General features: G+C 47.9%; 1 protein-coding gene across 7 annotated transcripts in view; it reads left to right on the plus strand.

Moving 5' to 3' along the window:
• SNX29 (sorting nexin 29) overlaps nt 1–27,650 on the plus strand; it is a 501,802-nt gene that overhangs the window by 11,887 nt on the left and 462,265 nt on the right. For 6 of the 7 annotated variants that reach the window (XR_003965611.1, XR_003965609.1, XM_030300939.1 and 3 more), the window contains exons 2-3: nt 6,475–6,539; nt 8,198–8,250. Coding sequence is in view for 5 of the 7 variants with exons in the window: in XM_030300939.1 (XP_030156799.1) it covers nt 6,475–6,539; nt 8,198–8,250 (118 nt within the window). In the remaining 2 variants the exon portion in view is untranslated. Of the gene's footprint in view, nt 1–6,474; nt 6,540–7,675; nt 7,846–8,197; nt 8,251–27,650 lie in introns of those variants that run through there. The other variant, XM_030300940.1, reaches the window with a different exon arrangement.

Genomic DNA, 27,650 nt, shown 5'->3' on the forward strand with positions numbered 1-27,650 from the left:
TGTGCCGACAATATCTGCAGACATTGCCCAGTGTCCCGTGGTGAAGGCAAAATCACCCTGGTTGAGAGCCACGTATCTCCACCCACCGTTCGTAGGGCCCCTCGTAACCAAACCTCTCAGAACTTGATTTATTGGCCTGTGCCTGCTCCCCGTTATTAGGCTGATGATGCAGAAGTGAAGGACCTCTTAGCGTCAGACCCCCTCAGTGGAACCAGAAATATGGAAGGGAAGTGAGGCGGGGGCTGGGTGCTGCTATCTGGAGTCCTTTTGCCCTCCTGGCCCCCCCCCCCCTTAACAATTATTAAACCAACCATTTCAAAGTGAACAACTCACTGGCATTTACTACATTAATGATGTCGTGTAACCAGCATCTCTGTCTAGTTCCAAAAGATTTTCATCACCCCAGAGGAGACCCCGGACTCATTAAGCACTTGTGTTCTGTCTGTGTGGATTTACCTATTCTAGTTCTTTCTACCTTTTAAAGCACAGCTCAAGTTCCTACTTTTTCAGTAAGCCTCCCTGGGCCCTGGCAGAATGGCAGTGTGGCATGGTACAGGGAGCACTAGTCCGGGAGTCAGGCAGACCAGGGGCTTAGCCTCTGTTGCACCACTGATTTTGCCACGTGACCTTGGGCAGAATTCCTGGTGTGCAGCGGGCACCCAAAGAACATTGCCCTTTTCTTCCCTTCCAAGTACCTGTTCAGTGCATTGCAAGGATTAGCCTTCAACCAGAGAAATACCTGGTGTGACTTTACGTCTGCCGCTGCATGGAGAGCCAGGGAAAGACTACTGTTTGAGTGTGTATGTGGCCTTGATCAAATGACCTACCTCCTCTGAGAGTGGCACCTTTATTTAACCTTGACCTCCAGGGTCCTTGCAAGGATTAGAGAAGGAATGTACATAGAGTTCCTGGTATATCTTGATTGTTTTCCCCTCCCCAGAGTCCATGGGTACTTTATCACTTTTATCCCCCTCAGGGCAGTGAGCACAGAGGCCTGGATTGCGTAGCTTCCCCGTGCTTCAGAGAGAAAGCAGCCAGTTGAAAGCATTTCTTAGAGCCAGATGTCTGACACCCCTGGGGGGTATAGGGCTGTCAACAGCAATAATAATAGCTAACATGTAAAAAGTGATTGGTATAGACTAGGCACTGTTTTAGGTGCAATGTGGATGCTTATTTATTGAATAGATCTAGGAGGTGCAGAGAGGATAAGTAACTTACCTATGGTCACATAGCCAGTGGTAAGGAATCTGGGCTATCCCATTCTTTCTCTTTTCTTCCTTTTTTTTTTTTAATGTTTATTTATTTTGGAGAGCGAGACTGAGTGCGAGCAGGGGAGGGGTAGAGAGAGAGGGAGATACAGAATTGGAAGCAGGCTCCAGGCTCTGAGCTGTCAGCACAGAGCCTCATGTGGGGCACGAACCCATGAACTGAGAGATCATGACCTGAGGTGAAGTCTTAACCGAGGGAGTTACTGAGGTGCCCCTGGGCTTTCTTAACCCCTGCTCTTTCTCCCTAGGAAGTAACTGAAGGCTGGAGGTTTGTGGTAGAAATTGATTTAGGATCCTCAGGATTCTAAACACTAAAAACAACAAAGATACACATACACATGTCATATCTGTGTGAGAGCCTCAGGGGATCACTGCATTTCTCCGACAGTTTTGTGGCCCCTGGGGGTATTCCCTGGGGTACCTTTCCATTTTCTATTTTCATTTTGATAGTGATCTACCAAGAAATTCGAAAGAAGCCTGTTCTGGCCCATGTGGTCAAGGGTGTGGACTGAGGGCTGCCCTTGGAAAAGGCAGAGAGCAGGAAGGCTGGGGCTTGCTTCACAGAGAATCACAGAGAAATCCTTGCTGAGTCGGCAGTGGGGCTGTGACTGCAGGTTTGTTACAAGGCTTGAAAGCCAGCACGATTTAGCAGACGGCCGAGCCAGGAGCTAGTGGACTTGAAACCGAATCTCTCCTTGAGTACTTCCCATGAGACCAGCCTTGGGTGCTCCCCACTGAGCCTCAGGGCTCCGGTGAATGGAGCCACTTTATCTGTGTCGAGGGTTAAATGTCCATCCCTTAATGGCACCCCCCGCCGCCCTTCTTCACTGGAAGAAGGCAGGAAGGACCCTGGTGGCATAGATTCTTCTGCCTGCCTTGTCTCCACCAGGGCCCCATGTTCCAGACTGCAGAGCTAGGAGAACATGATCTCATGCAGAAACCAGTGCCCAGAGAAGGGAAGTGAGTGTCCCTGTCACATGGCCAGCAAGCAGCCCTATGGAGATAACTCATGATGCCTTGTGACTTTCCACTGGTGCTCCTTCCACTGCTCCTCAGGGCCGTGGCCTCCCGGGCACCCCCTGCAGTGGCTGCACGCCCCCAAGGCCGCCTGGGCTCCCTTTGTCCTACGACACTCCTTTCTCTGAGTCCGCAGTTAGGGCCAGGGTGGCCACAGGTGCCTCTTCTGAGGTCAGGATGGTGTCACACAAGTGCACTTCTTACCCGCAGAGGGATTACAGCCAGGAAGGGTGAATGGAGGGCTGAGGCCCGCACAACCTCAGATCGGTCCTCCGTAGTGAACAGGCCTTTTTTCGCACCACAAAGAGAGGCTTTGCAAGGTAGGGCAGAGGAGGCTGCTGACATCTCATCTAGGAAAAGCAGTGGCTCAAGACACTGTAGAAGAGATACGGGATCATCATGCCTGTCAGGAAGCATAGGCTGTGACGTCCTTGCTGTTCAGGTGTGGGTCAGGAACCAGCGGCCTCAGCATCACCGGGAGCTCGTGAGAAATACCAAATTCCAGGCCCCACCCAGAACTGCCGAATCAGAACCTGCCTTTGAACAAGACCCCAGGAGATTTGTGTGAATCCAAAAACTTGAGAATCACTGTGCTAAAAATGACCAGTAGCAAGATGATGGAGATTTTTATTTTCTTGGCACATTTTTTTCTCCTGATTTGTTTTTTACTGTGGTAAAATACACATAACAAAATTCACCATTGTAACCACTTTAAAAAAAAATTTTTTTTTTCACGTTTATTTATTTTTGAGACAGAGAGAGACAGAGCATGAGTGGGGGAGGGTCAGAGAGAGAGGGAGACACAGAATCTGAAACAGAATCTGACACAGAATCTGAGCTGTCAGCACAGAGCCCGATGCGGGGCTCGAATTCACGGACCGCGAGATCATGATCTGAGCCGAAGTTGGACACTTAACCGACTGAGCCACCTAGGCGCCCCTTTTTAATATTTATTTTTGAAAGAGCGTGAGCACGTGCGCATGCATGAGTGGGGGAGGGGCAGAGAGAGGGAGGCACAGAACCCGAAGCAGGCTCCTGGCTCTGAGCTGCCGGCACAGAGCCTGATGCGGGGCTCCAACCCATGAACTGCGGGATCATGACCTGAGCTGAATTTGGACGCTCATCCGACTCAGCCACCCAGGCACCCTGCAGTATTTATCTTTTTGGGGGCTTAGCATAATGTCCTCGAGGTTCATCCATCTAGCAGATTGCAGAATTTCCTTCCTTTTTGCAGCTGAATAATAATGCATTGTGTAGATAGGCCACATTTCGCTCATCCCTTTATCTGTCGATCGACACTTGGGCTGTTTCACATTTCAGCCACTGTGAGTGATGCTGTTGTGAACAGGGGTGTACAAGTATCTCTTCGAGACCCTGCTTTCAGTTCTTTTGGGTGTCTACCCAGATGTGGAATAGATGGGTCATATGCTAATTCTATCACATAAATTACTTTTATGATAAAAGAAAATGGCAAGGGCATTTCAGGGTGGAAAGCCTTGTCGAGTTTCCAGCTGGCACTGCCCAAGGCCAGGTAGCGTTGTTGGATGCAGTACTTGGAAGAAGGAAGAAGGAGAGCCCGACTTGTCCATCCTGGCGTTAGAGAAAAGCGGGAGCCAAACATGTTAAACAAAGAGTAGGATTTATTGACAGACACAGGTATCAAGAGAGCTGTTTGGGGGGTCTTGGGCAGGTGGCATCTTCAGGCGTCCTGAATGATGCTTCATCATGGCCTGGTGAGGTGGGAATGACATGGAGGCCATCCTTTCTCAGAGCCCTCCAGAAAAAATAACAGTGGCAGAGTTCGGGAAGTCAGTTGTGTCACCGTGTGTCCATGACTGGCTTTATCTCTGGGTCTGGAGTGAGGCAGCAGCCTTGTGTGGTGGCCTGGACATAGACTCTGGAAGGGCATGGTCTTGACTGAGGATCACAGTTCCACCAAGTGGTATTCAGATGAGAACAAAACCTACCCCAAACCTGTGATTTTGGTCCGTGAGGCCCTTTGCGACTGGCTCCTGCCTGCTGTCTCCTCTTTACTTCCTCCTTTTGGCTTTTTGCTCAAGTCACAGCTGATTTCCTTCTGATCCTGGAAGACTAGAAACCAAGCTTGTTCCTGCCTCTGGGCATCTACCCTGGCCGCCTGCTCTGCCTGGAATGCTGGTCTGCCGTAGCTCTCCAGACTTGTTCCCGGTCCTCATACAGGGCTCAGCTCACCTGTCGGCTGGGCGGAGAGGCCTTCCACCCCCACCCTGGCCGCCGGGGCCTCTTGCTTCCTCCCTGTCTCATCACCCCATCTGCTTTTCCTCCGACTATGACTCTCTACTCTCTGACGTCCTCCCATTGTAGGTTTACTTAGGTGCCCTGGGTTTCTTCCCTAATAGAAGTTTTGCTCCATGAGAAGATGGCTCTTGTCTACCACTTAACTCCTGTGTCCCCAGCACTTGGGACACTGCCTGGCACACGGTAGAAGTTAGATTAATACTGAGTGCATCGCGCACAATGCTGTTCTCCCTGAGCTTCACCTTCCCCGTCTGCGGCGTGGGGAGAGGGGGGGGGATCCCGATCCCTTGGTTGCAGGGTGGTTGTGGAAATTACAGGGTGTGATCATGCCGAGCACTGAGTGTAGCGGCTGGCACGCAGGAAGTGCTCCACACGCGGTCCCAGTGGTGGTCAGCCCAGTGGCCCTGGCATGATTTGGATGAATCGCTGACCGTCTGTGGGGGTGATGCCCAGCTGGTACTCCCTGGTGAAGCCCGTGTTTAGTTGCCCAAGAGAGAAGCAGCTTGGTGGCACTTCCAGGCTTATGGCGTGGGGCGTCTGCTCTTGTACCTCTGAATTTGAGTCTCGTTTGGAATGACTCTGTTCTGTGTTTGGTGCGTCACAGTACGTAGCCGTGTCTCTGTTGATTGGGGTCCCTGGGCCTCGCAAGGGACCGCAGATGTAGCTCTGACAGGGTTCTGCTTGGTGCTTTAAAGTGTGCCTGCCTTTGATCCTCATAAACGGAAGTTGAGCACATGCTACGTGCATTGGTTAGGAATGCTTTTGGCCACAAGTAACAGCCCGGCATACAGCGGTTTGAGCAAACAGGGTTGTTTGCTGTGTGAGAGGTGGGAGATTTCTGGTATTGGTTCAGCAGTGAAATGGCATCAGGGCTGGAGTCTCTGTGATTCCCTTGACCTTCCTTCCAAGCTTGTTGCTTCATGGCTGCCCGGTGATGCTCTGGCTCCCCCCACGGTGTTTATGGTGAAGGCGTGAAGGATGGAAGGAGGAATGAAGCGATTACCATCTGTTCTTTGATCAGGAAGGCGTGGTTTCCCCAATGCCCACGGCCCTCTGCTCTCTAAGGCCAGCCTTCCAAAAGAGGCTGAGAAAAGGAGTAATTTGGTTTTGCAGCTTGTACCGCAGGAGGTGGCCTGGGGAAAGGATGCTGGAGAGAGTGAGGTCAGCCAGTGGGCAGTGCCGGCCATACTAGGGAACCTCGGTTATAGTTACACTGTGGGTTCTCACCTGGGGGGGCAGTTTGTCCCCCGGAGGACATTTGGTAACATCCGGAGACATTTTTGTTGCCACAACCAGGGTGTGTGTATGTGTGTGCACTCGGTATCTGGTGGGTGGAGGCCGGGGATGCTCCTAAACACCCTGCCGTTCAGGGGCGCCTGGGTGGCGCAGTCGGTTAAGCGTCCGACTTCAGCCAGGTCACGATCTCGCGGTCCGTGAGTTCGAGCCCCGCGTCGGGCTCTGGGCTGATGGCTCGGAGCCTGGAGCCTGTTTCCGATTCTGTGTGTCCCTCTCTCTCTGCCCCTCCCCCATTCATGCTCTGTCTCTCTCTGTCCCAAAAATAAATAAACGTTGAAAAAAAAATTTTTTTTAAACACCCTGCCGTTCACAGGGCAGCCCCACCATAGAGAATGATCCGGCCCAAACGTTAGAAGCGCCAAGGTGGGGTAACCCTGGGTTAGACTATGCTGGACACGTTCTTCAACTTCGGGGAATACTAGTTTAGCTGCTTTCCTGTGATGCCTAACAGGCAGATGGCCAGACTCCATTGTAATGATGTAGATTATTGGTACCTGGTCTTGTTCTCCTCGCAGAGGCGGCTGATGCTAGGTGGGGACAGCCCTACAGCATGTGGCAGAAAGTCTCGATAAAAGGCTTATGTGCAACAGAACTAATGACGCCTGTTGCATTTTAGGATCACAGAACAATGACTTGAAAAGACAGTTTCTGCTGGAGCGACTCCTGGATGCAGTGAAACAGGTAAGAGGGAAGCTCGCGTTTGCCTCTGAGGTCGAGTAACGGTGCCAGACAATTCACAGGGGGTCATCTCTGCCCTTCCACGTGCGCGGACTTACTCCCACTTTCTGGGAGCAGTGAGGCTGGCGGTGTTCCCCAGGAAACGATAGGGCAGGTGAGGCAGTCCAAAGCAGCGAGGGAGGGGCGCCCGCGTCCTGACTTTCTGCTACCTTTGGAGGCCCCCGTCTTCGTGATGTCCCCGTGGGAGGAGCGTTGGTGTTGGTTTTGAAGTCTCCCTCCAGGCAGTTTGATGGCAACGCTTCCAGGAGCTGAGGTCGTGGTTGGAGTTAGCCCCCCCCCGCCCCAGGCACAAGAGCAGGGCAGATAGGAGGGAGGAAGCCTCGCCTGGAAGCAAGCTTTGGCTTAGGCTGGCGTCAGCGTGCCGGCCTGGCCTGCGTGAGTCACACGTGCATCATTTAGTGCACGCTCGTCACGTCCCAGGCCCCCTGCTAAGCGCTCCCCGTTGAATCCTTCCCACCAGCCTCTGAGGCAGTTCGTATATTTAAGTAGCTTTAATTCGTATATTTAAATATCTATATATTTAAGTGTATTTATTTTGAGGGGAGGGTGTGGAGGGGAAGAGAGAGGGGGAGAAAGAATCCCAAGCAGACTTTGCCCTGTCAGTGCAGAGCCCAATGCAGGGCTTGAACTCACGGACCTGGAGATCATGACCTGAGCCGAAATCAAGCGTTCAGTGCTCAGCCAGCTGATTCACCCAGGCGCCCCTGGCACCACTTTAAGTGTAGCCGTTGAACCGAAATAAATTGGAGCTGATGCCCAGAGCTGCTGTTATTATTATTGTTGTTAAATATTTTAGTGGGTGAAAGTGTACATATGGTTTTTAAAAATCAATCTTACTGACATATAATTGAGGCATGCAATAAAATACACTAATTTTAAGTATGCGGTCCCACGTGTTTTGACAAATACACCATTTAGATTCATTAATGCATTCATTCTTTGGATGAATAAGTTCCGGAATCTTGCGAGCCTGCTCCCCACAGGGGAGAGAGTGGCTGATGGCTGTGCGATATTGTGAATTGAATGCTATAACTAAAAATGGTTAAGATGGTGAATTTTACGTTATCTATATTTTACCACAATTAGAAAAGAAAGAATGGTTTGCTTTCATCTGTATCCACCCTGGGTGAATTGTCATTCGGCACAACCAGATGACATGTTTGAGGCTTGAATCATGCTGCCATAATTTCCTAGCCAGTCATAACAACTCTGGGGCCCTTTCCAAAGGCACCCATCACCACAGATTTGTGTAAGTATTAATTGTCGCCCGTGGGGAGCTCTGTGTTCAGACAGTCAGCTGCTGACATACAGAAGCTTCCTAGAAAATCTGCACAAGGCTGTGTACTTCAGTTTTCCTCTTAGCACTGTTTTCCCACACGCCTTCCTTCTGTGCAAGTGGGAGATAAAGGCTTCTGTAGGTGGCGGCTGGAAGGCTGCCTCACGTCTTGGCTTTGACACCTGGGAGAAGGGGACACCCCGACTCGGTACCTGGAGTTTCTGGCCCTGTGTGTCCCATGACCCCGAAGGCCTGTGTGGGCTGTTAGTGACGTTTGAGTGTCCCATCCCAACCGCTAATCTCAGCGGCTTCTTTTTCCGTGCAGTGCCAGATCCGCTTTGGAGGGAGAAAGGAGATCGCCTCGGATTCCGACAGCAGGTAAACGTGTCGCTTCTAAAACCATCTACTGTCAAGACCAAAAAGGCGGCCAGAGCTGAGTCGCTTCTGTGTTGTCTCTGCAGCCGAGAGGTGCGGTGATTCAGCTTGGGTAAGCTGTGGACCACCTACGCAGTGACGGCTCGTGTCGCGTATTCGCGGCTTCCTGTACTACTCCTTCTGGGAGTCCGTTCTGAGGGAATTGTTTGAAATACCTTTCTGCATAAGGTTATCTTCAGGGTAATTGATAATGATGGCAAGTCAGAAATTTAAGCAGAGCATCAGTAGAACAGAGTGTCACATAGCCATTAAATTGACGTCCACACAGCGTTGACTTGAAGCAGAGAAATGCACATGGAGTAATTGACAAATTATGTAGTTAAAACAAAAAGACCAGGATATAAAGTTATGTCGATGCAGAGTGATGCTAGCTATGTTAAACCACCACTCAGACAAAGAACATACCAGAATGTGAACACAGGTAATCCTGGGTCTAAGAATATTGGGAATCTTTATACTTTCTGTTGGTCTTCATATTTTATACTGTGATTGCTTGTTTCCTTTATATATATAAAAAAAAGAAGCCCCAAAATTGGCATTGACTTTCCTGACCCGGGAAGGACTGACATAATTGTGTAAGCTTCTCACATTGCCTGGGAGGAGATGGGAATGTTTTGGCAAAGGTAAGAGACACACAGGCATTTGCTTTGTGAAGTCATTCAGTGATTCATGGTGGCGGGAGGAACATTCCCCGCAAAGGAAGGGAAATGAGGGAACTCGCTTGCTCAGTGCTCATGTCATTCCGGAGACTGGCCGTGGCCCGGCCCACTCACCCCAGCCCGCCCAGCAGAGCCTGTTCCTGGTCTGTCCTTTCAGACCCATGTCTGTGACACACTTTACCAGCCGGAGCAAAGCGCATAGTGCCACATTGTCATAGAACTGCAGGGACTATTTGAAACTGGTGCAGATTTAACACTGTACCTCTCCCGTATCCTGTCTCTCCTTCACCTGGTTTTTCTCCCTGGCACTTACCACCAGCTGACAGACTGTATGTTAGGCTTGTTTATTTTGTTGGTTTCTGTCTCTGGGTGTTGTCATGTCAGCTTTGTGCAGACAGGGATGTTTGCTGTCTTGATCACTGATGTAAGTCTGGTGCCTGGAAGTGTGTAGAAGGTGCTTAGGAAAGACCCATCAGGGTGAGCGACTGGGTGAGCGCGTGCACGGCATCGTATCGTAGTTAGCTGTTTAATCTGTGGCACCACGAGGCTTGTGAGCTTTGAGGGCCGAGAGGCGACTCCTCTAGTGTGTATCTCTCTCTTTTGCACAGACATTTTGTGCCTGTCGCACATTTGGTTCTTAGTATGTGGTTGTGGCATCAGATCATTAGACCGATTTATTGTTTCAGTTCTCTTTTGTTTCAGTAGATGAAATTATTGTTATTACAGAACTTGCCATGTTGCATTGTAATAACTGGTTTATGAATGCTTTTGTGCCTTGACTGTGAACATGGAGACAGCAGGCAGGCCCTGGGTCCTGACCTCTCTCCTTCCCAGCGGAGTACTCGTAAGCAGTAAGTAAAACGGACGTAAATCTCTAGGTGTTTTCTGGAAGATAAAATAGCCATGGAAAGTGCCAGAGCAAAAGCTGTATCCTTACTGAGATTTTTATTTACTTACTTGTCAGTGTCTGTTTCTGTTTCATCGATCTTTTTGTCTGTCCTTCCACTCCGTATCATACAGTTTTAATAAGTGTAAATATAGAATAATTCTTTGTTTTTTTTATGATTTGCATTTTACAGTTGTTCTTGAGGCTCTACTATGGGGCCTGGCCTTGGTCAGCACAGGGGTCCTGATTTGGGGACACAAGGTCCACCTGCATCAGAATCATCTGGGAGGCTCATTCATTAATGATGCAATTCTCCCTCCCATCCTAGACCAGCTGCACATATGTGTGTGAGTGCGCGTGCATGCATGTGTGTGGATGGGTGAGGGTGTGTGTGCTCAGGACTTCTCCATCACTTTTTTATTTTCGTAATTATCCTGTTCTTTTCTTGAGAGAGAGAATCCATCTCTAAATGTTAAATGAATGTGTTCTTATATAATAGAATATACTACTAAAGTTCTTAGTAGGTAAAATACTACGTTTCATAGAAGCTAGAAAGTTAATTCCTTCAATGAGAGCTGTGGTTTATGGCTAAAAGGAAGGTGCTGCTTTATGTTAATAATAATGGTTACTGCTTCTTATTTATTTTGAGAGAGAGAGAGCGTGTGCGTGCATGCACACACATGGCAGAGGAGCAGAGAGAAGCAGAGACCGAATCCCTGGCAGGCTCCACCCCATCAGCACAGAGCCCGATGGGGGGCTTGAACTCACAAACTGTGAGATGGTGACCTGAGCTGAGATCAAGAGTCAGATGCTTAACCAACTGCGCCATCCAGGTGCCCCGATAGTTACTGCTTCTCACGTCTCTGGCCACTCCTTGTGCATGTTGACGCTTAGTCTCCTACACAGTGTCTGGAGTGGTGGTGTTATTCCTTCTTCACGGACGAGAAAACAGACTCAGTCCAGTAGAGTAATGCAGCCAAGGTTAGACATCTGAGAAAGTTAGAGTTGAAAGTGGGACCCTAGTTTCTCGGGCTCCGAAGTCCATTCTTCCCGTGTTAGGCTACAATTAGTGATTATGTTGATTTTGAAGCTGTGTTTAAAAAAATTGTTTTGGGGCGCCTGAGTGGCTCGGTTGGTTAAGCATCTGACTGTGGCTCAGGTCATGATTTCACAGTTCGTGAGTTCTAGCCCCGCGTCGGGCTCTGTGCTGACAGCTTGGAGCCTGGAGCCTGCTTTGGATTCTGTGTCTCCCTCTCTCTCTGCCCCTTTGCTGCTCACGGTCTGTCTCTCAAAAATAAATAAACATTAAAAAAATTGTTTTTCCCCCACATTGAGGGTTCCTTCTCCATATCAGAGTCTTGGTCTTATCTTTGCAATATGTTTGGGTAGAGGTGGCACCACCTTCATACAGGAAAGGCCACATCATTGTCCTTATATCGTGACAAAGCTTAATCTTGCAGTTAAGAACATTTTGTTGTGGGGTCTGGAAAGATAGATGAGTCCCCTTTCTTCTCCACCCCTGACAAATGGCCCAGCACCAGAGGTCACCTCACATGTATTCACTGCTTTCCAGCTCCCCGCTATCACCCTGTCCCGGTCACCACACCCCCCATAGGATGGCTGCCATCGACTGACTCCCTGCCTTCCTTTTTGTCCTGCTTCCTCTGCACAGAGAGACTTATGAAGAATGCAGTTGCCGTCCCTTCACTCTGCCATAGAGAACCTTCGCTCTTTGGAAAAAGACTCGCATCCGTGATACAGTCTGGCTCTTTGCTCCAGCTACTCTGGCCTGGCCTTTTCTGGTTTTGTTTTGTTTTGTTTGTTTTCAAAGTCTTTGAATAATTGTCGGGGAAGTCTTCAGGTCCCCTGACTACAGTTCTCCCCCTGCCCCACCAGACCCCAAAGTCCCAATCATCTGGAGCTATTTTCCTTGCTCTGTACCATGGATCTGCACACTTTCTGTGAGGGGTTGTCCTTTGTGACCCCTGCTCAATACTGTCAGAGTCTAGAAATCTCTGTTTCACATTACGCGTTGGTACGATGGATTGATTACGTTTATCTGTTCAACTGCATGACAAGCTGGAAATAAACCTATTTTGCGCAGACTGTGTCCACAGTGCCTGGCACATAGTAAGTGCTCAATAAATATTTATTGGATCACTCATTTGTTCAGCAGTTAGTTGCTGAATGCTTAGCTGGGGTCAGGTTCTGTGCTGGACACGGGGCCTTCTCAAGTATTTCAGGTGTATTTCTACCCTTCGGGTGGCTTTCTTTCTACTGGGGAAGATAGCCCAGTGAGGCAGTGATTACAGAACGTGACTTGAGGGCTATGTCTAGGAGGTTGGGGATGTGCCCTGGGCAGGCTGGCGGGAGAGAGCTCTGGCTCTCACTGCCTGGCTTCGAGTCTGGCTCTTCCCCTTTGTGGTTGAGCCACCTGCCTAACTTCTCAGAGCCCAAGAATTAGGTCTACTGTGATATCTTGATTTAAACAGGAAACATATTTGTTCTTTGCCATTCTTGGCCTTGAGCTGTACAACCCCTGGAATTTCCAAAGCGATGAGAGCCATGAAGGTGTCTTCTGTTATGTGAATACAGTGACTTTTAGAAAGTCCCAAAGGTTGGGGGCTGGTGGCCAGGAGAACCAGCCTTGGTATTAGAGGCTTGGAACTTTCTTTCCCAGCAGCCCCCCCCCTCCCCGGGGGAGAGGTGAGGAGCTGGAGGTGGAGTTCAGTTGCCAGCTCCTGGTGATTTAATCAGTTGTGCCTATGTCATGAAATCTTCATACAAACCCAAAAGGATGGGGTCCTGAGAGCTCCTGTGTTGATGAGCACACCGGGGTGCAGGGAGAGAGGCGCTCCTGAGGAGGGCACGGAAGTTGCGTGTTCTCTTCCTTTACCTGGCCCCGCGCAGCCCTCCCCCCGGCTGTTCCTGAGTTCACCTCATCCTCTTATAATAAGCCGGTTATCTAGTAAGTCAAATGTTTCTCTGAGTTCTGTGAGTCGCTGTGGCAAATTCATCTAACCCATGGAGGAGGTCGTGGGAATGTTTGAGATACAAGCCGGTCAGGCAGAAGTACAGGTGACAGCCTGGGCTTGTGACCGGGGTTGGGGGGGGGGGCGGGGGGGATGTGTGGCGTCTCATAGAACTGAGACCTTGTTCTGAATAGTACTAATTCACGATAGCCACACTTTTGGTTTCGTGGAGGAAAGCTCTATTAATTATGAGGGAAAGGGAATATAAGCAATTCAACAATTCCAATAAACATAAAGAGGGAGAAAAATACAGAGAAGAACAGAGAAGGCTAAATTCGTCGAATCGGGTACTCACAACATCCAGCCTTCTGGCTGGGGGAGCCCAGCGGCGAGCAGCCCCGTTGGAGTCCCGATGGAGCGTCCTGAGCAGAGCGCCCTCCCCTCAGGTGGGACTTCCGACTAAGTCTTCCCACCGGGGCAACATCTACACTTACCCATATGTGATTTATTAAGTCTGCCCGAGTGCGGTCCTGAGCAAGCCGTTTTTTCCTCTGTTTCTCTTATTGTATCTCACAATCTCTGGAGCCCGGGTGTGTGCATATTTCTCTGCCCTCCCTGATCCCTTCCAGGGGCCCAGCCTGGTCTGGCTCAAGGAGGTGAGGTGAATTAATTCCTCTTGGCGTCGGGGACAGAAGGGCCAGTTCTGATCCTGAGCCCGGATACGGAGCACAAGCCGACTAGTAAGCCCCCCATGACTGTGTGTGTGCGGCTCTGGGCGGAAATGCACGACAAGCCACACCAACAGCTTCTTTGCAGAACAGACCTTCACCTGTGGGGAATCTAATGTTGTCTCCAGGTGGAAAATGTCAGAATTGAGTTGAGGTGTAGGACGCCCAGTTGGTGTCAGAGAATCGCTTGGTGGTGTGGGGAAAACGCACGCATCTGAAAAGGTGGTCAGAATCAGAGCTGCCCTGCTATTTGGGAGGATTAAGTCAGATACTGTGCGTAAAAGTGCCAGACATGTTGGAGTGTTAATTTCACTCCATACGGAGTGAAGTCTGGTGGGGACGGTCCTCACTCAGCTGGGACTCCTGCCATGCCGTCTACTGATGCAGGCACCAGTCTGCAGTTGGAAGGGAAGGGCAAAAGTGTATTAGCGAGACTTTTCTATGTTCCCGAAGGTGGAAGATTTCTTTCCACATAACTCTGGGTACAGTTCTCAGACCCCACGTCCTGAGACGTGCCTCTTCTGTGTCATTCTTCTATAGGAAACTGAGAACAAGTGACTACTAAGATATAATGGATAATTGCAAGGGATCTTCTCTTAAAAGGCCAAGTGTTACCTTTGAAGGCCATTGAAAATTGACTGTCGTAGGTAAAGTTCTGGGCATGACTGTGAGTGTTGGCTTAGGGTCATAGCCAGATTCCAATTGGTTGGACGAACACCAGTAGGAACTTTTTTTTTTTAATTTTTTTTTTAATGTTTATTTATTTTTGAGACAGAGAGAGACAGAGCATGAACGGGGGAGGGGCAGAGAGAGAGGGAGACACAGAATCAGAAGCAGGCTCCAGGCTCTGAGCCATCAGCCCAGAGCCTGACGCGGGGCTCGAACTCACGGACTGCGAGATCGTGACCTGGCTGAAGTCGGACGCTTAACCGACTGCGCCACCCAGGCGCCCCTAACGTTTATTTATTTTTGAGACAGAGAGAGACAGAGCATGAACGGGGGAGGGGCAGAGAGAGAGGGAGACACAGAATCGGAAGCAGGCTCCAGGCTCTGAGCCATCAGCCCAGAGCCCCGACGTGGGGCTCGAACTCACGGACCGTGAGATCATGACCTGAGCCGAAGTTGGACGCCCAACTGACTGAGCCACCCAGGCGCCCCACCAGTAGGAACTTTTTTTTTTTAATTTTTTTTTTTTAACGTTTGTTTATTTTTGAGAGAGAGAGAGAGACAGAGCATGAACGGGGGAGGGGCAGAGAGAGAGGGAGACACAGAATCGGAAGCAGGCTCCAGGCTCCGAGCCATCAGCCCAGAGCCCCGACGTGGGGCTCGAACTCACGGACCGTGAGATCATGACCTGAGCCGAAGTTGGACGCCCAACCGACTGAGCCACCCAGGCGCCCCACCAGTAGGAACTTTTTTTTTTAATTTTTTTTTTTTAACGTTTGTTTATTTTTGAGAGAGAGAGAGACAGAGCATGAACGGGGGAGGGTCAGAGAGAGAGGGAGACACAGAATCTGAAGCAGGCTTCAGGCTCCGAGCCATTAGCCCAGAGCCCCGACGCGGGGCTCGAACTCACGGACCGCGAGATCATGACCTGAGCTGAAGTTGGACGCCCAACCGACTGAGCCACCCAGGCGCCCCACCAGTAGGAACTTTTGAAAGGCTGGCACACAGCTGTATCTGCCAAGGCTCTTGGGCAACAATCAACAGGAATCTCCAGCTAAGGATGTTGTGGGCTTGTAGAATTGATGGAAGGCCGGGTTTGGAGATGGGAAGGAGTCAAGACAACTTTGGAAGCCTCCTGTGCTGGACACAGGGGCCCAGAGGTGTCTCTTAGCAGGAATGCTGGTCCAGTTAAGGTGCCGCTGCCAGAGTGACTCTCATTCTGGTCAAGATTGAAGGTCTAGGGAGGAAACACCTGACTGGCCAGTCTCAGTCTCAGGTCACATGACCACCTGCTCGCCACCAGCAGAAGGATTTGGCTGAAGGAGCTTCCTGGGAGCCCGCTGGCTTGTGTAGCGCGAGGTGTTTCCTCGGGTCACCATCCCAAGACAGGATCCAGTGAGGCAGAAGTAAACTTTCAAATGAAATCTGGGTGCTGTTATGAAGGTGGCTGTTATGAATGAACACAGGGTGGCCATAATGCCCACCAGTTGTCCCCTGTTGCTGCTGTATTGTAGTGATAGGCTTTCTTGTGACAATACCATGCGGTTTAAAAATGTTCGTGTCTATTGTGTCTAGGGGCACCTGTGTGGCTCAGTCGGTTAAGCAGCAAACTTGGGCTCGGGTCATGATCTCGCAGTTCACAAGTTTGAGCCCCGTATCCGGCTCTGTGCTGACAGCTCAGAGCCTGGAGCCTGCTGTGGTTTCTGTGTCTCCCTCTCTCTGCCCCTCCCCTCCTTGTGCTCGGTCTCTCTCTCTCTCTCAAAAAATTAAATAAACATTAAAAAATAAACAAAAAAATAAAAATGTTCATGTCTGTGTGATCGGCGTCCTTTGATCCTTGCAATGACCCTGAGGGGTAGGCAAGCAGGAGCAGGGTAATTTCCCTGCTCTTACAGGTGTAAAACCTTGGAGGCTGGTCATTTTTGTAGCATTGACTTTGTATCTAGTACCCATTGGTGCTGGAGCATGCACTTTGGTTAGGTGGGTCACGTGGTTTGTAGGTAGTGAACAGGATTGGAGACAGACTTTGTTTTCCTACTGTGGTCCTGTTCTCTGACACTATAGCCCCTCGTGGTTTTCCTAACACACTGTTTCCCCAAAAAGTACTTAATATTAAGTGTTAAATGGCAGGGCATTCAATTCCCCTCAGCTGCCTAGTGGCTCAGTGGTTCGCCTTTTCTTTTCCAGTCTCAGCGATACTGGGGGAGAGACCTGGTTTGGTATTAATGTGAGGTTGAATGAAATGAAATTACTGATACTTGGTCCTTTCGACCTGCGAAGACAACAGTAGCCTACGGTTCAAAGTGTGTCCAGCACAGCCCCCTCCTCCTGTCTAAACAGAGGCTTCGGGCTTAGCCTTCCTCCAGCAGAGCAGCACAGGGGCTTGCTCTGTGGAGCCCAGTGCTGCGACAGCGATAGAGTTTTCCCTTTTCAAACGGGCGTCTCTCCCGTGGAAAACAGGAGTCAAACCCAGGACAAGTAAACCAGGCTACCCATGCTCGGATGTAACAAAAGTTGCCCATCTGTTTGTGAATGGCTCAAGTCCGGGAAAGAGCGCTGCCCCTGTGCCTTTTGTACACAATGTTATTCTGTTACAGCCGAAATCGCAAAGTGTGAGCGTGTGGGAGGCAGATGTGTTTGATCTTTCGGAGATCACACAGCAAGATGCCACGGGCCTCATGTAAAGCATCAGACACCACGGACATGAAAGGAAATGGCAGGCGAGGCTCCTTGCATGATTTTGTCCTCCGAAAGCCCCCCAGGAGGAAGTGGGGCAGTCAGCAGGCTCCCGAGCGCAGCGTTTCTCCTCACCCCTTCCCGTTGGAGTTGCGGTCCTGCTCTGTTTGGCCCTCAGAACAAAGACCCATTCTTGTGCTTCATGAAAATTATTCCACGTACTGTCAGTCACGCTGGCCTTGGGAGAGGCTGTAATGTGTGTTTTGAATAGTTTGCCTTCCGGAAATAATGGCCCAAGGACTCAGCAGGCACTGGAAGTCACCTCAAGGGCCAGATACGTTATTGTTCCTCAGAAGCGTCTCCTTCCTCCGTGGAATTACAGAACACCGTCTGGAAGGTGTCCATTGGAATTATCAGCAACGACCCAAACTTGGGGCCGGCAGGATGAGTGTGGGAATTGGAGCTCAGTTTGAATCCTCGTGTCGCCAGTCCCCAGTCATGTTGGACTGTGGGCAAGTTTTCACTTTCTTGTGCCTCAACGTCCTCACCTGTAAATGGGAACAGCAGTAACTTTATACACTCAATAGAGCTCTGAGTCAGTTCATGTGAAGCCGAACAGCTAGTATGTTTCCAGAAATTGTTAGCTATTGTTACTGTCGTTGTAATTTTATGTAAAGTGTCCGGACACTTGGTAAATATTCTCTGTGCACTGGGTCTCTTTGCTGTGATGGGTGGCAGTGGGTTGGCTTTGAGTATTTGTCTCAGAACATTTAGGAAATGTACATTTTTGTGATCCTTTCGGGGAATGTTGTCAGAAGAAGTCGGAGAAAGGAGCATTTCTTCTCCTTTCAAAGCTTGCCAGGGAAGAGCGATTTGTTTTGGTGATTTTTCTTTACCTGTGAAGAGTTAGAAACATTCATGAACTTTTCAGGAAGCTACAAAACAAAACCAGCTGACCTTTGCTGTTCCTTAATGTTATTCTCAGCACAGTTGAAAACTGTCGTTATGGATTCCTCTGGACACTTATGAAACCAAATGGCTTTGTCAGGCATTCCTTTTCTTCTTTTAAAGGTCTTGTTCATCATGTGATTTTTGTCTTCAGTTTGTCATGGGTTCCTTCCCAAGCTATTAGTTTGAGGTGTTGCCTGGATGTTTTAATTCTTCTCATCCTGCAAAAAATCTTGGGGTTCATTAATTGGATTTTCTATCCTCCTATCTTGAGTACTTCATTTCCACTTTGAGGATCTGTAGTAGGTGGTTCCACATTGTGTGTGTGTGTGTGTGTGTGTGTGTGTGTGTGTATAATTTTTTTTAACATTTATTTATTTGAGAGAGAGCGAGAACATGCCCAAGAAGGGGAGGGGCAGAGAGAGAGAGGGAGACACAGAATCCGAAGCAGGCTCCAGGCTCTGAGCTGTCAGCACAGGGCCCAACACAGAGCTCAAACCCACGAACTGCAAGATCATGACCTGAGCCGGAGTCGGATGCTTAACCGACTGAGCCACCCAGGTGCCCCTGTATATGTATATTTTTTCATGTTGTATATTCTTTTATTTTACTGTAGTGATCAAATGAATTGATTTCTTTTTGGAAAAAGATTATTTTTAGCTATAGGGGAACTCTACAGCATTTAGCAAGTCTGAGCACATTTCCATGTCTGAATATCAATAAATATTTGTATTGTTTATAGCCACTGACAATAGTGCTTGGCCCAGGGGAAACAATATGTAAGCACTGTCATCACCATCACCATCATCATCACTGTCCCGATAGCAGAGAGAGGCCATGAGCCTGAAGTCTAAGCTCTGACGTGAGAGGCCCACCCAGCCACAAATCACCAATTACCAGCTGTGTAATTTTGGACTTGATTATCTTGTCTAGGCCTCTGTTGTATCATCTGGAACATCAGATGATAATCATGGTCCCCGCTTCCTTATATATAACAATGTTTGCTTGGCACAGCCAGTAAGAACTTAGTAAAACTCAATACATTGTCTCCGTATGACTTGACATACCAGTGTTTGGGCCAATTTGGAAACGAAAGGCTAGAATGATCGCTCATTAATTCCTCTATGCAACAGTTATCTATGGGTAGACTACTGTGTTGGCATTAGGGATGTAAACTGGACGAGATGTTTCTCTGATTGAGTCCAGGAGAAGGGCATGTAAATTGTGGACAGTCAAGGAGGCCTGTAGTAACAATTACATTGTATAGACGTGAGAGGTGAGTACTGGGTCTTTAGTGGTCACATGGGAAGAATGGGAATTCCAGCAGCAGGAGTAGCAAGTGCGAAGGTGGAGGCAGGCATGAGCAAAAGGGGGGATTGTGGATGATGTGTTGTAGGTGTTGGGAGGTGATCTGGAAAGTCACTAGGTGTTTGAACTTTATCCATTAGGGTATCATTGTTTTTCTTTTTCTTTATTTTTTTTTAAATTTTATTTTATTTTATTTATTTATTTTGAGAGAGAGAGAGAGAGCAAGCGATTGAGCAGGACCTGGGGAGAGGCAGAAAGAGAGGGGGAGAAGAATCCCAAGCATTGTTAGTGCGGAGCCTGACCCGGGGCTCGAACTCCTGTACAGTGAGATCATGACCTGAGGTGAAACCAAGAGTCCATTGCTTAACTGACGAGCCACCCAGGTGCCCCTAAGTTGTTGTCTTTTTAATGTTTTATTTATTTATTGAGAGGGAGAGTGTAAGTAGGGAAGGGGCAGAAAGAAGGGGGACAGAGGATCCAAAGCGGGCTGTGTGCCGACAGGCTGACAGCAGTGAGCCTGATATGGGGCTCAAACTCATGAACCACCAGATCATGACCTGAGCTGAAGTCAGACGCTCAACTGACTGAGCCACCCTGGTGCCCCTCTTTTTTTTTTTTTTTTAATTCATTTTGAGAGAGAGAGAGCAGGGGAGGGCCAGAGAGAAGTAGAGAGAGTCCCAAGCAGGTTCCACGCTATCAGCGGAGAGCCCAGTATGGGGCTTGAATTCATGAACTGTGAGATCACCACCTGAGCTGAAATCAAGAGTTGGATGCTTAACTGACTGAGCCCCCCAGGCACCCCAGTTAGGGTGTCATTTCCTAGGCTGTGGCTATTTGCATACCATTTTCACAGTTTTTGCCATTTCTCTATACTGTCTGAGCCAGGTGTTGGCTTGTGGTGGAATTTGAAGGCCCTGGCTTATGACTTTGGACTTGTCCTAAGTAACAGCATCAGTGATATCAAAGACGGATGGCTGGTTATAGATTTTCTCGATGCATTGAAGTGATTAACATAGAAATGTTCATCTGTGTCCCTTCTGAAATTGTGTCATGTTCTGTATGCCATGGCAAAGTGTGGCGTGGGTGAGAGAGAAATAAAGGACAATATAGTCAGATCTGCATTTCCCGAGGAGGTGGGGGGGATGGGTGGGGTGCGATGGGGCCCGGGGAGCAGGGGACAGGGGGGCTGGGTGGAGGGAGTGCTCTTGGGAGGAGAGACGGAAGGATCGAGAAGCTTTGTGACTGAGCCTTGATAAGCCTGAGGTGCTGACTGGACACGGAGGATGAGACGTCCGTTCTCTGGCTCTAAGGTGCGGCCAGAAATCAGAACAAACTGGTTTTCAATTGTTCCCTTTTGTTTGAAAGCAGGCTTTGGCGTGAAGTTTTCTTTCTCCCAGACTGTGGGTTCCCACCAGGCTTGGAGACCCATGGGCCACTGGCTTAATGTCCCTTCTGTGTCTCATTTCCCATTTATTCCCTCCTTCTGCATCTAGGGACTCTTGTCTCCGTTCTTTTTCCCTTTTAATGTCACCAGCCCCTTCAGCTGATTTCCTTCCCAGCCGCCAGCCCCTGTTCCTGATTTTGAAATGTCTCTTCTGCCGGGAGAAGCCGGGACAGTGTTTGCTTCTGGAGAGAGCTGGAGGTCTGTCCACCCCAGAGAAGACAGATCCTGTGTTGGTGTTAGTAACTTGTGAAAATGGTCAGAAATTACGATTTAACCCATTTAAGAATTGCTCATTGTTTTGATTTCTTGCTCTTCTGGTAGAACATACATTTGATTTTTTAAATTTCTTTTTACACCCTCATACGCTCACACTTAACACTGTCTTGAAAACTTTTGCCTTGGGGCGCCTGGGTGGCGCAGTCGGGTAAGCGTCCGACTTCAGCCAGGTCACGATCTCGCGGTCCGTGAGTTCGAGCCCCGCGTCAGGCTCTGGGCTGATGGCTCAGAGCCTGGAGCCTGTTTCCGATTCTGTGTCTCCCTCTCTCTCTGCCCCTCCCCCGTTCATGCTCTGTCTCTCTCTGTCCCAATAAATAAATAAATAAATAAATAAATAAATAAATAAACGTTGAAAAAAAAAAGAAAACTATTGCCTTGTGAGTTTTCGGCCTTACCAGGCTTGCATTTTTTTTTCTGGTTCTGTGTCAACTTTTTTTTTTGCTCTCTTTTTTACTCCCTTCCCTCCCTCTGGGTACCTTGTGTTCATGACCGAGATTTATTTGTTCTGCGGTTTTCTCCATGTTCTCAGAATTTTTACAAATAAAACACAGGTTTTATTGCTATTGTTTTACGAAAATTGAATCATATGTAACGTTCTGCTTCTGCATTTTCTCTCTTGGCCGAACCCTTTCCAAGTTATGGTTACCTTTCCGAGTTACGGTTCCAATAATCGTTCTAATTATTTTTAGTTTTTTAATTCTACTAGTTTTTATTTTTTTTAAAGTTTATTTATTTATTTTTGAAAGAGAGAGAGTGAGCGAGCAGGGAAGGGGCAGAGAAAGAGGGAGAGAGAATCCCAAGCAGGCTGCACACTGTCAGTGTGGAGCCTGATGCAGGACTCAAACTCCTCTACCGTGAGAATATGACTTGAGCTGAAATCAAGAGTCAGGTGCTTCACCAGCTGAGCCACCCAGGTTCCCCTTGAGCATCTTTTCTTTTTCTTCTTTTTTTACAAAAAAAATTTTTTTTTTTAACATTTATGTACTTTTGAGGGACAGAGAGAGACAGAGCGTGAGCCAGAAAGGGGCAGAGAGAGAGAGACACAGAATCTGAAGCAGGCTCCAGGCTCTGAGCTGTCAGCACAGAGCCCAACACAGGGCTCGAACCCACAAACCGCGAGATCATGACCTGAGCCAAAGTCAGACACTTAACCAACTGAGCCACCCAGGTGCCCCTCTTTTTCTTCTTTTGAGAGAGAGAGAGAGAGTATGAGTGAGCAAGGGTCAGAGAGGGAGAGAGAGAGAGAATCTCAGGAGGGCAGAGGATGATGAATCCTGAAGCGGGGCTGGAACTCACGAACCGTGAGACCATGACCTGAGCCAAACTCGGATCCTTAAGTGACTGAGCCACCCAGGTGCCCCTGCAGTATTTTTTATTTGTGGGTTAGAAACACTTTTTAAAATCTTTTTTTAGATCTCCTTTTTTTTTTTTTTTTGCTTAACATTATGATCTAAACTTAAAAAGAAATGTATTTCAAGTTCTCTATAAGCATTTAAAATAGTTGTACACTAACTTTTAAATCATATTTCTTCATTTGTTGTAGCTCAAGGTAGCAATATTTCTGGTTTTTGAGATAAGAATATTTCTTTAATGCTTATTTTGGAAAGGAGCTAAGTTCAGGAAAGCATAAAGGCAAGAAAGACATCAGCAGTAATTCTTTTACGAAGTGGCTCTTAATTTTTTTCACCTAATTCCCTTTAGGATTTTTTTTTAGCATGCTTGAGAGACTTAGTATGTAGTTTTTTAAAAAAAAATTTTTTTTAACGTTTTTTTAAAATTTATTTTTGAGACAGAGAGAGACACAGCATGAACGGGGGAGGGGCAGAGAGAGGGGGAGACACAGAATCGGAAGCAGGCTCCGGGCTCTGAGCCATCAGCCCAGTGCCTGACGTGGGGCTCGAACCCGCGGACCGCGAGATCGTGACCCGAGCTGAAGTCGGACGCCTAACCGACTGAGCCACCCAGGCGCCCCAGTATGTAGTTTTATATCCCGCTTACTTTTCATTTTATATTTTAAACCTGTGGGTCTTCACTAGAAGCTCTTGGTATGAGTTTTAAGGGCTAAATAGCATTTGACGATATGCTCTGTTACTGTTCATTCAACTAGTTCCCAGTGTCAGCTCTTTAGGTGTTTTTTAACTTTCCACAGGTGCAGATAATGTGTTTCGAATATTTTCATTTGTAAATCTTTATTGGACTTGTAGATTGCAGCGGAGGACTGGTCTTTGCCAGTGAAATTCACAGGCTACAGGATGTGCCCTTTGGAAAAGTTAGTTCATAAGGCACAAATACAGAGTATAGCCGCTGCAAATGGTTGTCATGTCACGGCCTTGCCTTAGCAAGGCTGGTGTGATTGTACTGCCTTAAATCTGACACAGGGCTGATGCTGTTAATTGCCTGATTTTTAGGGGTACAGTTGACTCCACTCCAGGTGACATTGGAGCTTTCCACATGAGGATAATCCAGTCCATTTTCATAACTGTACTTGGTTTTCTCCAAAAGGTTCCTCTAACACGTGAAAGGAGCGCTTTGAAATGTGCCCTCCTTCATAAGGTTACTTTTATTGTTGAGCCTGTCTGTTGTTCTAACGTTTGCCATAAAAAAGTAGAGGATTCTTAAGAATCTTACTGTAGATTGATGTGGCAGGTTAAGGAGTCTTGAAATAGAGGTCGCAGCTTGCAGAATTTCAGCAGTAAACTAGTTAAGCTCATGCCGTGTCCCCCTGTGCTGGTGGTAGATAACTTTTACATTCAGCCGGAGCAGGCTATTTGATTTTCCATACATGAACTCCTTTATCAAGCTTTACTGAGCACCTTGAGGACCGTTTTTTTTTTTTCTTTTTAAATAGCTTTTTTGAAGTCCAATATACATACCATACAAATCTACCTCTTGTAAGGGTACAATGCACTGATTTTTTTTTTCAGTACTTTTATAGAGTTGTGCAACCATTAACCACAATATAGTTTTAGGACATTTTCATCGTGCCAAACTTTCCTCCTGTGCCAATTTATAGTTAACCCCTGATTCCAGCGTTAGGCGACCACGGATTGACTTTTGGTTTGTATATATTTACCTTTTCTCAGCGTTTCATGGAATCCTGCGCTGTGTAGCCTTTTGGGTCTGACTTCTTTCCCTTAGCATAGTGTTTCCAAGGCTCATCTTCGTTGTAGTGTCAGTTTTTCACCCCTTTGTAGGGGGTGCTGAGCAGTGTTCTGTATCGATACACCACAGTCGATGTATCTCTTCATCTGGTAAACAGTTGTATGCGTAAACACTTGTGATTTTTTTTTTGACTAGTGCTTTTTATTTAAATTTCTTTTAATGTTTTATTTATTTTTGAGAGAGAGAGATAGAGCATCAGCAGGGGAGGGGCAGAGAGAGAGGGAGACACAGAATCTGAAGCAGGCTCTGGGCCCTGAGCATCAGTACAGAGTCCAATGTGGGGATTGAACTCACGAACCGTGAGATCATGACCTGAGCCGAAGTTGGATGCTTAACCGACTGAGCCACCCAGGTGCCCCTAAATTAAAAATTTTTTTTTATCTTAAAGAGAGAGCGGGAGTGGGGGAGAGAGGCAGAGAGAAAGAGAGATGGAGAGAGAGAGAATCCCAAAGGGGTTCCATGCTTAGTGTGTAGCCTGATGTGGGGCTCAGTTCCATGACTCTGGGATCATGACCTGAGCCGAAATCAAGAGTCGGATGCTGGGGCACTTGGGTGGCTCAGTTGGTTGGGTGACTGACTTCGGCTCAGGGCATGATCTCACCGTTTTGTGGGTTCAAGCCCCATGTCAGCCTCTGTGCTGACAGCTCAGAGCCTGGAGCCTGTTTCAGATTCTGTGTCTTCCTCTCTCTGCCCCTCCCCTGCTCACCCTTTGTGTCTCTCTGTCTCTCAATAGTAAATAAATGTTAAATAAAAAAAAAAAAGTCGGATGCTCAACCGAATGAGTCACTCAGGTGCCTCTTGATTGGTGATTTTAAAAATATGAAAACAGGGAGACTCTTAAATATGGAGAACAGAGGGTTACTGGAGGGGTTGTTGGGGGGGGGATGGGCTAAATGGGTAAGGGACATTAAGGAATCTCCTCCTGAAAACATTGTTGCACTATGTGCTAACTAATTTGGATGTAAATTAAAAAAAAATCAATAAAAAAATGAAAACAGGGGTGCCTGGGTGGCTCGGCCAGTTAAGTGTCTGACTTTGGCTTAGGTCTTGATATCACAGTTTGTGAGTTCAATCCCCACGTTGGGCTCTGTGCTGATAGCTCAGAGCCTGGAACCTGCTTCGGATTCTGTGTCTCCCTCTCTCTCTGCACCCCCTGCCCCTACTTGCACTCTTCCTCTCAAAAATAAACATTAAAAATTTTTTAAAAATATGAAAACATTTGCTGTTAAGTCCCCCCACTTAATTAAAAACATGCCCAATTCACTGACTTACATTAGAAGTTGGATGTGATGAAATGCCATGGAGGCAGCCAGCCCACCACAGTGATGCCAGAAAGCATTTAGCAGAGAGCCTTCTGGGAAATAGGAGAGACCAAGCTGAGAAAATGAAGAGCCCCGCTCAAGCAGGTGCCCCTTTGCTTTGCAGGAATTATCATAGAAATGAGTAAAGATGAGAAGAAATGGAAGCCTTAGGGTGTGAGGTCATAAATCAGCGCCTGTAGTGTGTCCGCCATGCGTTAACGAGGTAGAGATGTGTGTGGTTGGACAAGTGTGTTCTGCCTGATTCAACTGACGTGGGCCCGAAATACGAATTGTACAACATCTCCTGAGACGCGTCTCCCGCCTGAATGTGCAAGTCTGTATTCTGAGTCCCCCAAGGGAGGCACCATTTTGGCCACGGTTACCACACTTGTGCTACATACTGGGACACTGAAGATGCACGAGGCATGGTCCCTGGTGTCTGGGAGCTCAAGTTAGCGAGAGGAGACAGCTCTAGGAAGCAGCTCATTAACAGAGAGGTTGGTCAAGTGCCGTACTAGAAAGAAGCTCAGAATGAGGAAGCACTCAGGAAGGCTTCCTGGTGGAGGGGATCCTCGAGCCAAGTCTTGAATGACCAGTAGGTACAAGGTCAGGTAGAATGGGAAGTGAAAAGGGGGACCCTCGAGCCAAGTCTTGAATGACCAGTAGGTACAAGGTCAGGTAAAATGGGAAGTGAAAAGGGGACATGGGGAGGGTGATAAACAGAATGGCCTTTGGCAAGGCGGTCATCGCAATGAATTAATTATAGGATTAGTACCCCCTGTGGGTTTTCTGCTGCATTAGGTTGATTGTGACATGTCTGCATCTGGAAGGTAATACTGATGATGTAACCTGAGCCTTGGGGACTGGGTTTGTGCTGTTCACCTGCATTCCATTCTCTTTAGGGGCCAGATATTATCTAGAGTTGGCGGGACAGTTACTGACTTGTGCACTAGAACCAAGCAAACTAACAGGGATTGTCGATTTCATTACCATATTTGCCGATAATTTGCTTAAAGGTACAGGCTGTGGTTTATTATGGAGAATAATAATTCTGGTGTATTCCTCCCGGGATGGGGCTTTGGCTGGGCTCCATTTTGCCATACGTCTTTTGGTTGCTGTGGAATTTAGATAGTTTTGCTAGGTGTCCCAGCTTTCAGGAAGCCCTTAAATGTGTACCTGGGTAAACTTGCAGAGAGACTGGCATAGGCACAGCTCATATTTAAGGGTGACATCTGCCCAGCAAAGAGGGTTGTTCCAGTGTGGGGGAGTAGTCTGGGACTCACGGTTCAAGATTGTTTACTCATTTTCCTGCCCGCTGAGAAAGGATTTAGGGAGCATGTCCTGTGTACCAGACATTGAGCCAGTTGCAGGAGAGCCAAGGTAGGAGCTGGAAACCAGCATAGTTGAGGACACTTGTTCGGTTTGGGATGCCACATAGGTTTCTTTCCTGTGGAGGGCCAGCTTTGATCATTGGCAGTGGTCGCCTGGAATGCTGGGATGGATTAGTGATGTTTGTCATGAGAACAGGCTGGAGAGTGAATGTATGAATGCTGGGTATTTGATGCTCTGTTAGGCTTTTCTGGTGCAGGCAGAGGACTCGAGTAAAAGTGGGGTATGGGAGAGAGAGGACATTTGTCTTAGAATAAGCATGTTTGTCTTGGTATGGGGTGTATTGGAAACTACCTTGGATCAGTTCAGGCTTGGGCAGGACTGGAGTACAGATGTTGTTAATTACGTACTGTCTTATATCGCTGCTTATTATGTACTCATGTTACTGTCTCTGAAATGTCTTTAAGCCTGTTTTTTTTTAAGGTGTAAAATGGATGTAATACCACCTGTATCATAATGTTGGTGGAAAGAGTTAATGAAATAATGGCTATGAAAATATTTTACCACCCACAGAGCAATAAACTCTTGGAGTATTATTGCTACAGGTGTGGAGGTGAGTGGATCAGGAAATGCCTGAAGTTAGGCAAGGTTGAGCCAGGTGGTGATGGCCTCCGGGCCTTTGCACTGGGTCCCCCTGCCCAGCCTGCTATGTCTTGTCACATCCAGGTCGTAACTCCAAGGTTACCTCCATTTGGGCCACCGAATCTAAGCCTGTTCCTGACGTGTCTCCACCTGTCACCTCGTCTTGTTTTATTTTCTTCAAAGTTCTCATAACTGAAATGGTCTGCTCAGTTTGTGTATCTCCCTCTGTTAGAACCATGCAAATGTGGTGAGGCAGAGACCTTGGTATGTCTTTGTATCCTCAGAGCCTAGATTAATAGAGCCTGGCACAGAGGAATTCAGGATTTCTTAACGTATGTTGTATGAG

This window comes from Lynx canadensis, chromosome E3, assembly GCF_007474595.2.
Source record: "Lynx canadensis isolate LIC74 chromosome E3, mLynCan4.pri.v2, whole genome shotgun sequence".
Lineage (NCBI taxonomy): Eukaryota > Metazoa > Chordata > Mammalia > Carnivora > Felidae > Lynx > Lynx canadensis.